Source organism: Canis lupus, chromosome 3, assembly GCF_011100685.1.
Source record: "Canis lupus familiaris isolate Mischka breed German Shepherd chromosome 3, alternate assembly UU_Cfam_GSD_1.0, whole genome shotgun sequence".
NCBI classification, from domain to species: domain Eukaryota; kingdom Metazoa; phylum Chordata; class Mammalia; order Carnivora; family Canidae; genus Canis; species Canis lupus.
This window is the reverse complement of record NC_049224.1, coordinates 69,580,967-69,593,194: the sequence shown is the minus strand read 5'-3', so window position 1 is coordinate 69,593,194 and position 12,228 is coordinate 69,580,967. Positions and strand designations below refer to the sequence as shown.

The following is a 12,228-nucleotide window of genomic DNA, read 5'->3' as shown; positions in this document are numbered from 1 at the left end:
CTGAACTGGAGTAACTCCTTTCAGGATTTGACAGACATTTGTTGCAAGGGCACCATTGACATACTGTTCTGGCAATTACCAAGACTCTGTGGAGTGTAATATCTTTGGGAAATCTTGGACCTGCTGGAAGAATCTGAGGCAGAGTTCATCTTGAGCCCAATTCTATTGTGGCGTCAGGGCACAGAGGGTTACCCTGAGGGATGGCAACCACCACCCCAAATCTGTAGAGAATCTACACCAGACCCTGAGAACCTTGCCTCCAGGACCAACTATAAATTTTGGTTTGTCTCTTTCCAGAATGAGAAAGAGACAGAATTTTCTTTTAAATATAATGAATTACATTTATTTATCTAATTATCTATTACCTATCTACTGTCAATAGCAGGGGTACTTAACTAAAAACTCAGTATTTTCTGTCCATAAACCTCCTACTTTATAAAATATTTTGTGATTTTGTGTGTCTGTGTCCTGAGGTAAGGATCCATAGCTTTATTTTGATTCTTAAAGAAGTCTTTCAAAGAGTAAAGAATCAATGATTTTAAAAGCAGATTCTCTTTCTCCCTCTCTTCTATCTGCCTATTTCATATATCATCTGTAGATATGCTAATTAAAACTATTTAAATTATGTACAATTTAACAGTAAACTTGTTTATAACATTAGGGGGCTGAGTTCGTGTTACAAATTTCAAATTTTCTTTAGTCCTTAAAATTCTTGTAAGTATTCTTAACAGCTTCATCATATGACTATGTCAATCTATTCAATGTTTTTTTTTTTCTATCATTGAATATTTGGAATGGTTCCAGGGTTTCTGTTTAAATATATTACTATAAAATATAAATGAGTTTTTTTTACATACTAGCCCAAGTTTTAGACTAGTTTCTTAGTTTAAATTCCCAACCATAGAATTATTGGGCCAAAGAAAGTAGACATTTTTATGTTGATTGGTTATTATGAAATGGCTTTCCAGAAAGTTAGTTCCATTTTAAGATTTCACCATGAGCCTTAGGAAGTGCTTTTCTTGTCACTCCCTTGCCAGCACCATGTGGTGGTATTTTCATCTTATTTAATCTTCGCAGTGGCCATGTGAGTTAATTTTTATCTGCATTCCATAGCTGAGAAATTGGAAGACAGTTTTTTTTTTTGCCTCTCTGTCTATTAATGCCTTGTTATCTACTTATTTATTTTTCCCAGTTTAATTGAGACATAATTGACCTACATCACTATGTAAGTTTAAGTACAGTGTGATGCTTTGATTTACAATGTATATTATGGGAATACAGTTTATACCCAAGAACTGACATGCAAGTTTCTCTGCTAGGAAATCATGCCATTTGGAAAAACTTGTTATTATTTCTTGAAATTCGCCAAATGCCTTGAAAAGAGCCACCACTCACTTTGTAAATATCAAAGACTGACAGGTAAGGAGGAGAAGTGGCTGACTTACACAGTGGAGAAGAGGCTCATCAATAGTCCGGTACTGGCCTGCCAACAGAAGTAGATCAAAGCGTTACTGCAAAACACTGAGAAGAGTGAGGGTGCCTGGGTGGTGCAGTCGGCTAGGTGACCAACTCTTGGTCTCACCTGTGGTCATGATCTTGGGGTGGCAGGATCGAGTCCTGTGCTCTGCACAGAGTCTGCTTGGGATTCTCTCTCTCTCCCCCTGCCCCTCTGGCTCTTACTCTCTCTCTCTAAAATAAATCTTTAAAAAACAAACAAGCAAACAAACATTGAAAAGAGTGGCCCTTGCATTTCTTTGGAAATTTTGTGCTAATTTCCATTCGTTTCTCTTGACAGTGATTGCCTAAAATGCAGCCTGTATATCCATACTTCTGGTTCTAGCTGCTGCTCTTGCAAAGCAGGGGCGAGACAATCAAATCCAAACTAGGAAGAAGGGGGCTAGACAATCAAATCCAAACTAGGAAGGCTCACTTCTTCTATGGCAGGTCAGCATCCGGTCACAAGGACGCCCGGGTTCCGCCCATCAGATGTGCCCAGTCATGACTCAGCGGCGTCCGGGCCCCCTCCCCATCCCTCTGGCACACACGTTGCATTTGCTGTAATCTGGCATAGCTTCATCTCCTTGAACAGACTGGAAATATTTTGAGGGCAGGGGACAGGTCTACTCATTCATCTGTCCTTAGCTCCAGGCATAGGGCCCAACACTGAACAAACGAGTTCTTCACAGGTGTTTGTTGAGTAAGTACTGCTCATGTGAAGTTTCTCAGTGCTCATCCCCCTCGCTTGGACTTGTTTCATGAAAGATTGCCTGGGGGTCATCTAGTGCACTCAGTCAGTGCTCTGCTTTAAACTTTACCCTCCGATGATGCAGAGCCATCAAAGAACTGCTCACATGATCTGCAGGGTGTTTTGCTTCCTCTAGACTTAATTTTCCTAAATTGCATTATAGTTTCATGCTGTTAGTCTGCATTGAGGAACACTATAAGCAGAAAATGTTCTTATCACACCCTCTTTATTAGCACATATGTGAGAAGTTCCTAGCGGGTCTTGGGAGCTGCATGCTTCTCAGGGATTGGTTTGTTTTGATTTAATGAAAAACACCAATTTTATAAGAGATCATATTTCTCTTCCTCCTTTGGTTGTTAAGAATCTCAGGGCAGATTTCTGGCCTGTGTCCAAGTCACGTAGAGGACCACAGTATCATGTGTATTTTTACATCTTGCTCTGGCTTCATCATGTTCGTAGACTTTTGCCCTTCCACACCGAATTCTCTTACCATACCAAAATATGCAATTAATAGCTGGGAATTTGTGTCAGCATGCCCAAGCCTTGTGTAGAGTATAATGTGTAAATTAATGAAAGTTTGGCTCAGTGGAAACACAGCTCTCTGGAATTTGCTTAGGACCAGTGCATCAGGGAAGTGTTAACTAGCCAAAGCTAATCTCCTTGAGATAATGAGCAGGAGTCTGACTGCACCTGCTTCCTGGTCCCAGCCCATCCTGATGGTGAGCCTTGCAGCCACCACTGTCCTGGGGGCACTGATGACACCTTCCTGTCCCAGCCAATTATACCCCTGCTGAGAGCCCTGGTGGAGAAACCCACAGGTTTTCCAGCCTTTCACAGTAGCAATTTGTACTCTCTCATGAATTGAGTTAAATTAATGAGGTCACCCATAATGATCAGCTAGGCTGGAAGGAGCAAATGAGCACCGAAATTTTGGGGATCTGTTCTGGCCCATAGGATCTAGGAAAGCAGCTCTGCTTTCTGAGACAACTTTATTTTAGGAAATTGGCCTCATCAAATGTTTTCATTATACTGACATCTCCACAGAGAGCTTGGGGTCTCTTCCTTCATGAACTTGCAGCCTGAGACTCTCCGGGATCCCCCAAATATGTTTCATGCCACTTCTGAATGTTTGCTTGTGTTGATTCCACCTGGAGTCTCCACTTCCTCTGTTTTGCCTTCCATAATGCTTCAATGCCCTTTGAGATCCTCTTGGGGTTTCCCTCTCTGAACACTCTAGGTGACTTGAATGTCATGGAATTGTCAGGACACTTAACTTTCTGTCTCATTGTGACACTTAAATAAAAATAGGCAGCATTTGATTACATCTTTGATGGGTATGTACTTGACCCTTTTTAAAAAAGATTTTATGTATTTAGAGAGAGAGAGAGAGAGCGCGCACATGAGCAGGGGGAGGGGCAGTGCTGGAGAGAGAGAGACAGAGAATCTCAAGCAGACTGTGCTGAGTGTAGAGCCTGACACAGGACTCGATCTCATGACCCCAAGATCATTGCCTGAGCCCAGATTAAGAGTTGGATGCTTAACCAACTGAGCCAACCAGGTGCCCTTAGGGAAGGAGTTGTATTTATCTGCTGCAGTACGTATGTTACTAACAATGCAGTTTGAAATGTAATTTTAAAAGCATAGTTTTAAAACTGTAAATCAGTTCATGTCACTCATGGCCCTTGGAATGCCCCATGGAATCCAGATTCTTTGCCATGGCCCCCAGCATAGCCTGGTTCCTGCCCCCTTTCTGATCTCATCTCTTTCCAGTTCCTTCCTCACCTCTGAAATTAGCTACATCAGCTTCTTTCCAAGTGTCTCTAGTACACCCAGCTCCTTCTGCCTCTGAGATCTGCATGCACTGTGCTGCAGTCCAGAACATTCTTTCCTCAATGCTGCCTATGTCTGGGTTCTTTTCATCAATTGGATCATATCTTAAATGTCATCTTCGCTGGGGTGGGGGTGGGGGACCCTCCCTGACCATCAATATTAGGTAAAAATGAAGGAGTACCTCTCCAGCCCTGCTCCTCACTAACTCAAGCTCCTTGAGTGGCTTTGAAGATGCTGTGAGGATGCTCACCTAGTTCCATTTAGTCTTCCTGTGGGTTTGTGGCCAGCACACATTTCCCAGTGTCTCTTACATGGGGTGGCCATGACATGATGCTATGGCCACTGGGACAAAGTGTGTGCATGTGCATCATTCCAGGATGACTTCCTTGACCCTCTCCTTCTCTTGACCCTCCTGATGCTCATCTTGCCTCTGTGGCTGGCTAGAGATGGAAGACCCTGAGGTCTTCAATAATAATGGAAGCCACTGGTGAAAGGAGAATGAATCTCAAATGAGTGCATGGGGAGATGACTTCCTTCAATCCACATTTCGACTATGATGTGATCAAAAAATAAATCTTTATTTTTATTAAACCACTAACATTTGTACTTTTATGCATTATAGATGTTAGCCCTTCCTGATTAAAACACTCTGGTTTCTGCATAGCATGTAGGAACAAAGCAAGCCAATAAATATGTTCTATAGTTACAGACCCGGTGCCTGCCTCCCCTAAGGCAGTGCTGAGATTTCAGGCCCTCGATCACTCCTGTAACTCAGGATATGGCAAAAGCACCATGAATGCATAGCCAGCTGTGGAATAGAGTGTGGAAATACTCCAGAATTGAGAACCAGTGACAGAACCACCAGTAGAACCTGATCTCCTCCCTGGCTGAGTAAGCTTGAGTTTGACACCCTCTCCTGCAGGCCCTGGACCCACACCACAGAGGCCCCCCAAATCCTTCCAGGTCTTTGAATCTTCCTGGGGCTGAAGGATAGTCTGGCTCCCCAGAGAGAGCCACTTTCCAAAAAGATGAAAGAAGTTTACCCAGCATCTTTTCACATCATTGTCCTGGAAGAGTTAGGCTCATGTGTCTGCAGAGGGTCGTTCATCACCCACTGACACCAAACAGCTCCAGAGAACAACAGATTCCTGCATTCCTCACAAGAAAACAACATCTTTTTACAAAAGACAACATTCTCTTGAAAGTTATTTTTAGAAGGGAAGTGAAGATGAATATGTGTTGTGTAAGGCTCCAAACCTTTCCTGATTCGCAGAGGCAATTACCCCAGCCTTTGCCTATCAGCTTGCACACCTCTTCTCACAACTACAAAGTTATGATAAAGGCCTATGGCCAGTGGCCATCAAGTTAAGGTCCCCGGACCATTTTCATCTTGGGTGCCTCTAAAAAAAAAAAAAAAAAAAAAAAAAAAGGAAAGAAAGCAAAACCTGCCCCTGCCCCCGCCCCCTCCAGTGCAAACCAGTTCCTTTCTGCACAAGCTTCTATGGTGATACCATCACACTGATGTCTGCGGACCACTGATGTAGAAGCTCCAACTCCCTTCTGTTGGGAGATGGGCCATGTAAGTCAGATAAAATTAGAGAGAAGTTCCAACTATCTGTACTTGTCAACACCTCCTTGAGCGGAAGCCCCTGGAAGCGTGAGGCTGGTGCATTTTAGGGCCTTTACTCGGACAGGGCTGTTGGCTGTGCCCCCAAGGCCTGGCTCCATGGGATGGTTGCATCAAAGGAAATCACTGGTTGACCCAATTCCCAGCAGGTCCCATCAAGAGAATCTGTCTCTCTGGTGAGAGAAGGGAAGTGAAAGTAGGGAGCCTGCAGTGCTCTAGTGCTTTCTGTTCTCTGGGAAGTGGAATCCACGGGCTTTTCAGATGATGGCATTCCCAAACCAGCCAGGTTCCCCAAGCAGACACAGCTTCTGTTTTCATTGCAGTCATAAGATTTCGGAGGGCAGGGGAGGTGGAGAGAGGTACGGCCAAGGTGAGTGTTGGCTCCGACTCCAGAGGCTGCCAGCTGGGTGGGCCTGCTCCCAAATATGTGGTGAAAAGGGAGAGGCCAGCTGGTCCCAAGGACCCATCACTAGGAATCCATAGCAGAGACGGCTGTGTGTCTCCCTGCATCCTCTTTCCTCCGTCTGTCCTGGAGGCCCTGATGGCCAGCTAGGCACATGGGCACCTACAGCAAGGACTTGCTACACACCCCGGTCTTCCTCGCAGTCCTGTGTGCCCGTGAGTCTAAGTTTTGGTAAATGGAAGAGATGGAAAATCAACTCACAGTCTGCAGGATGCTCTCTGAAGAGAAAGTGTTGTGCACTGTTGATTTCTTCTTTTTCTTCCCTTCCTCCCTCCAGCTGCCCAGAGCACAGCTATCACTATTTTAGGCAATGAGATTGAGGCCAATACAAGGGAGGGAGCAGGATCTCTGAGGACCTGGAGGAGCAGAGCGGCAAGCAGCCTTGGACTGCTTACCTCTGGACTTGACTTACACGGGAGAAAATACACACGTCACACGCAAGCCCCCGTGATTTCTTTCTGAACACGTCTTCAGCCTTTACTGTTTCATCTCCTTGAGGAGGTCAGCTATGGAATTCACCAAAGATGTAGCAGAGCCTCTAATGAAAGGCATGAACGCCTATTTCATGGAAGCCAAATGAGAAGTCAGAAGTTCTAGGTTCAAACCCTGGCCGCGCCGGTGTCTGGCCACATGCACTCAGGCAGGCCTGTAAGCCATCCGTTAACTAATATTAGCTTGTAGAATGAGAAGAGGAGTGTCTGCCCCAAACCGCAGTTGAGAAGGTTAAAAAAATACCCCTCTGGCGGTGTGTCCCCCTCGCCCCCCATGAACAGCTGTGTTTCATGTTTCAAGTTCAACTTCATGACCAAATCTTTTCTACTCAATCCAGATTATGAGTACTCTGCTGTCAGATTTGTGTTAGGAGCTTGTTCATTCCTGAGTTCTCATTTTAAAATAAAAACAGCGCCTTTCTCAACGTTCAACTCCATTGACGTAGCTCTGTTGATTCTTCCCATTGGTCCCTCAAACTGGTCCCCCGTCCAGCTGTGAGGCCGAGGGATTCAGTGACACGGTTGGTTGACCCTCATTTTAAAGATGAAAGCACTGCTTGGCACACAGCATGAACAAGTGTCCTGTGACAGATCTGAGTTCTGTTCTGCTGATTTATTCCCTGGGGGATCTAATTCTCTTGGGCTCAGTTTACCTTATCTATACTGTGAGTATTATCAGCACCTGACAGCTACATTAGAAACATCTATAAAATGCTTGTCACAAACTAGGGACTCATTATATATGTAAGTTTCTTTCCATTTTCTCTCATTCATAGGTCCTAGGTTTTGCTGATGTCATCAGAGAACCAGTATTCTGGGCTCCAGACCTCTGGTCCTGGGTTCTTTTCTCTACCTGTCCTGCCTTCATCACTCTTTGTCTTTTAGGAGCCACAGGGTCTCTGGGGACTGAGGGCATCAATCTAACCTTCATCTCCATGATGGAAAATAGATAATCTACCCACTTTCCCCTGGCAAGTTCCAAACTTTAGGACATCTTCAGTTTGGCATCAAACCATGGCTATGGGGAGAGGTGGAAATGAGTTCCCTTGCATTCATTCTCACTATCTCTGAGGAAAGGCTTATGATGTCCTTGACTACATGACTTAGGCTTGGGAAGAAGAGAGGGAAGAGGGAGGGAAGGAAGAAAATAGTAAGAAGAGAGAAAGGGATGTGTAGAAACAGATGAGTATGGATTATACACACACACACGCACATAGAACATATGGCACATCTGTCTCTTATCTATCTACTAGCTCCATGATCTAGCTCTTCTGGACATTCCAGTTTTATTCACTGAACCGCAGTCACCTGATCTGAAGATTATGCACTGACATGCTGGTCACAAATAGGCCAAACTCACAGAAATAGCTACATGGGAAGCATTTATTGGGAGTGTGGAGAGCAGGCTGAATATTCTCACTAGGTGGCCCCTGGAAGTTCACTTCCTTTCTTGAATTCTTAATTTCCTCATCTGTGGAGCACAATATTAGTATCTTAGGTAAGCTGAGTCCCTAGGACCTTTCAATTTCATTTTCTTAAAAGTCAGTGCTCAAAGCTGGTTATGGTCAGAACTACCACAAATTGCTTGGATGGATGCATGCATGAGTGGATGGATGGTGACAGATAAGGCAGCTATCTTCCATCCCATTTCTTGGGTGATCTCCTGCAATTCAAATAAAATATTCTGAGACAGTTGTTGTCCAGAGAGCTGACGGCAGCTTCTTGGTGGAGATACTTTTGATAGTTTCCTTTTTCTTTGTTTTTGCTTCAACCAGTGATTTTCCAAAGACAGTCCTAGCACTACACGAGTTGGAGTTCTCTTGTGAAAGGCAGGGACTCCCTGGTCTCACTCTAGATCTGTGAAAGCATAGACCCTGGAGTGGGCTTGAGAATATACTTTTGTGACTACTGTGATTCTGATACACTACACATTTTAAAGACAAATGTGAATCCCTGGGTTTACCAATCATGGATGATGTGAAATCCTGGCTTGTATTAATGGGAACTAGGGGAAGACTTTTTCCCAGCAATTCACCCGTGAACCATTCACATCGTGTCTGTCTGCCCATTTTGCCAACACCTTGGGGGAGAACCAGACTCTAATACAAGTATTTCAATGTCTAGAAAGGGCCAGCAGGGGGCATTGGACGCTCACATATCCCATACCTGCCTTTCCTCCACCTGCTCCTAAAATCCTTCTTAATTTTTCTTTTAAAAGTGGGAAAAACCAACTTTCAACACTGCTTTTCCTTAGGAAACAAAAACCAAAAACAAAACAGGTGCTCCTGGACAAAAATGAAATTTCTTGTCCATTTGACTGAAATAGCCAATATATATCTTTATCAAGGTTTTTATTGTATACGGTGCCTTAAGAGAGAAGGACCACTTTCTAAATAGGGCTATCTTCTTTAATTATTTAATTAATGGAAGGAGAGAGGCTCCTGAGTTTATTTTATGGAAAAACATGGCATTGTTCTCTGTAAATCAGCCTCACAGAAAGTATTGGTATTAACGGGTTGTCCAAGTTTGCATCTGTGTCTGTCTTTTCCAGGAATATTTTTTTTGATAGACTGTTTTTAGCATACAAAAATGTGTGCAAAAATTATAAGATACAGAGAAGCGAAAAAATACAGGGATAAAAGTTAATATATATAAGGTCCTCATACCAAGGCTACCACTAAAAATATTTGATTATAGCCTAATCACTCATACACATGTAGCACACACACATGATATAGGCTATGTAGGTCTAAGCACATGGTTTTCTTGTCTGCTCTTGCATATAATAGCATCCTATAACATATCCATGTCGGTAAATATGCTTCAATGTCATCTTTTTAATGGTTATGTAGTATTCTCTCATATGGAAATCCCACCATATTTTCAAATAGTCTCATGGTAAAAAATTGCAAACAACTTAAAAATATCTAGAAATGTTCAAAATATCATCATGGCAAACAGCCTGTTGTGTAAATCATGTGCATCCTTCATTATATCAGTTCTGTTATATTTTAATAGATACTTTCTGTGGTTTATAAGCATGCAGAGGCTGGGGTGCTGTGATTTGCTGTTAATATTTTTGGCCGAATATGATTCCAATGTGTATGGGCAGGCCTGGGCAGCTTTATCTCAATCAGCTCTCTTGGGGTTTTGATTTGTTTTTGTTTTTCTTCCTCCTCTGCTTATTTCTCTAGAATAATGAAACATAATACCCACCTTTCCGTTTTTCTCTGCCTTAATGAATGTGGAGAGTGGGCAAAGGGAAAGGGGTACGGATCACGTGGTTTATAACCGACCAGCCAACACATCAGATTGGCAATTTCCTTTCCAGGCACCATCTCCTTTGGAAGTGTCTAGAGTACCCCCAGGACTTTAAGTGCATTGTGGGAAGGGATGGGAGGTAGCAAGCTGGCGGAGGGAGGTATATTTGGAATCAAAGGCTCTAGTACAGTTTGGAAGCATCTACCTTGAGAGGATGCAACCTTAGGAAATGACTGGGAAGGTTAATAAAGGCATTTTCTGTAAGAGGGATTAGAGCCAGGTGCTTGTTTCTTATTTATATTCATACTTGCAGTCTTGATTTTGCTTTTTTCCACTTCTCACGGTGATTTGGGACATGCTGAAAGCTGGTTACATGCTCCAACATGCACTGATATGAACCTTTGAGTTCATTTGCAGATTGCGTCACTCCCTATGATTCTACACCTTCTTTGCACACTTCTTGTCTATTTTTCACTTTATTCTGTCTCCTTGTAGCCATCATTTCTAGCCACCTTTCATCGTCCCTCGCCAGCTTTCTAGGGACGTTCTATTGGACTTTCCCTGAAATAATAATGCTCTAAGATGAATAGTACATACTTTCACTCAAACTTTAATGGGATTCTAGTAAGTGCCCGGTACCAGGAACTAGGCTCTGAAAAGACATGCAAGAGAATCATAAAATGTGGTTTCTGATCGATTCATCCATTCAACACATATTCTGGGGGGATCCCGTTATATAGAGTTTAGTTGAACGAGCGCTACTGAGGGGCCACGCAATGACATTTATGCAGACTTTTACCCATTTTGCAGATGAAGGATCTGTGCTTCACCCCAGGCTACACAGCTACAAAGTGAAGGGAGAGCCAGGGTTCCCCATCAGCCTGCCCTAGTTTCCAAAGCTTGTGGAAGTCACAGACCAGGCTGTACCCCGGGAGGAGCCAGAGGAAGAGGCCATCAGTGGGTAATGCCATTTTGAACAAGCCAGTAGTTTTATCGAAGGAAAAGCAGAGAAGAATGGAAGGAAGAGTAACAGGCCCATGCTGACATCCCCACGGCTTTGGCGACTGAGGGCCCCTGACTCACCTGTGGCACTGTTGAATCGAGGCCATGACCTAGGGGAGAAAAGAGAACCAAGGTCAGTGTCAGCAGCATGCGGGTCACACACCTTCCCCAGAGGAGTGGGCAGCCACCACAGGCATTTCTCAGATCAACCTATGAAATGATTTCTTCCTGTTTATATTGTTCTGGATCTGAAACAACACCTCATTATAGAGAGTATGAAAAATAGAAAAATGTACGTAGAAGAAAATGCAACCACCCCAGGTAGCATTTTGGCAAATCTGCTGTACATATTTATATGCGTGTATGACGGGGTGTGTGCATATGTCTAAATGGACAGATGTATAAAAATAGCATAAGAATGTATGGGCTGTTGATGTTAAAAATGCATTATATATCTTTAGCTGTTATTCAAAGACATGACATCTATTGGCTGTGATTTTTTTAAAAAAAGATTTTATTTGACATAGAGATAGCACAAGCAGGGGGAGGAGCAGAGGAAGAGGGAGCAGTAGACTCCCCACCAAGCAGGGAGCCCTATGCGGGGCTCCATCCCAGGACCTAGGATCAAGACCTCAGCTGAAGGCAGATGCTTAACTGACTGAGCCACCCAGGCACCCTTTTGGCTGTGATTTTTAAAGGGTTCATTTGGGTTCTTGCTAGTTTTTATTATTGCAAGTAATGTTGCAGGGTGGATCCATGCTTGCGTTTTTCATCTAATCCCCGAATCTTCCCGTGGAGAGACTCTGCCAAGTGCAGTGAGGAGGGTCAGGCAATGGGGGGTCTTCCAAGCCCCTCACAGTAGATCACTCAGTTGCCTACCAGGTGGGTTGGGTCAGTTTAGATGCTAAGTCACAGAGCAGTCAGTGACCATCGCTGGATCTCGCCACCCTTAAATCCATCCTTTAAAATAATTTTGCCTACGTGGTGCTCGATTTCTTATTTTACCTGTTTCATTTCCCTGATGCCTAGTGAGACTGAATTTTTATTATTATTTTCCAAGTGGCCTAAAACCACTATCTATTGTGAGTTGTCTGTATGTGTTTGTCTATTTTCTAGTAGGGCCTTTTGCCTGGCCACCACATTCACATTGGCAGGGTGCTTTAGGAAATGCCTTTTGCCTAGATTTTGGGCAAAGATCTGCAAGGCTCTGGGGCAAAGGAAGGCTCTGGAGGATGCTGCTTCTGTGAGCCAACTTGTTTGTGCCTTTAATAATCCTGGGCCTCGTACGGCGCCTATCCTCCGAGGCTCT

At 43.7% G+C, this 12,228-nt stretch overlaps 1 protein-coding gene across 4 annotated transcripts in view; it reads right to left on the bottom strand.

Moving 5' to 3' along the window:
- The window catches only part of CLNK (cytokine dependent hematopoietic cell linker), a 201,857-nt gene that overhangs the window by 62,627 nt on the left and 127,002 nt on the right, over positions 1 to 12,228 (bottom strand). For 3 of the 4 annotated variants that reach the window (XM_038533378.1, XM_038533380.1, XM_038533379.1), the window contains 2 exons: positions 11,001 to 11,029; positions 1,446 to 1,483 (listed from right to left, as the gene is read on the bottom strand). In XM_038533378.1, the coding sequence (XP_038389306.1) occupies positions 1,446 to 1,483; positions 11,001 to 11,029 (67 nt within the window). The remainder of the gene's footprint in view (positions 1 to 1,445; positions 1,484 to 11,000; positions 11,030 to 12,228) is intronic. The other variant, XM_038533381.1, reaches the window with a different exon arrangement.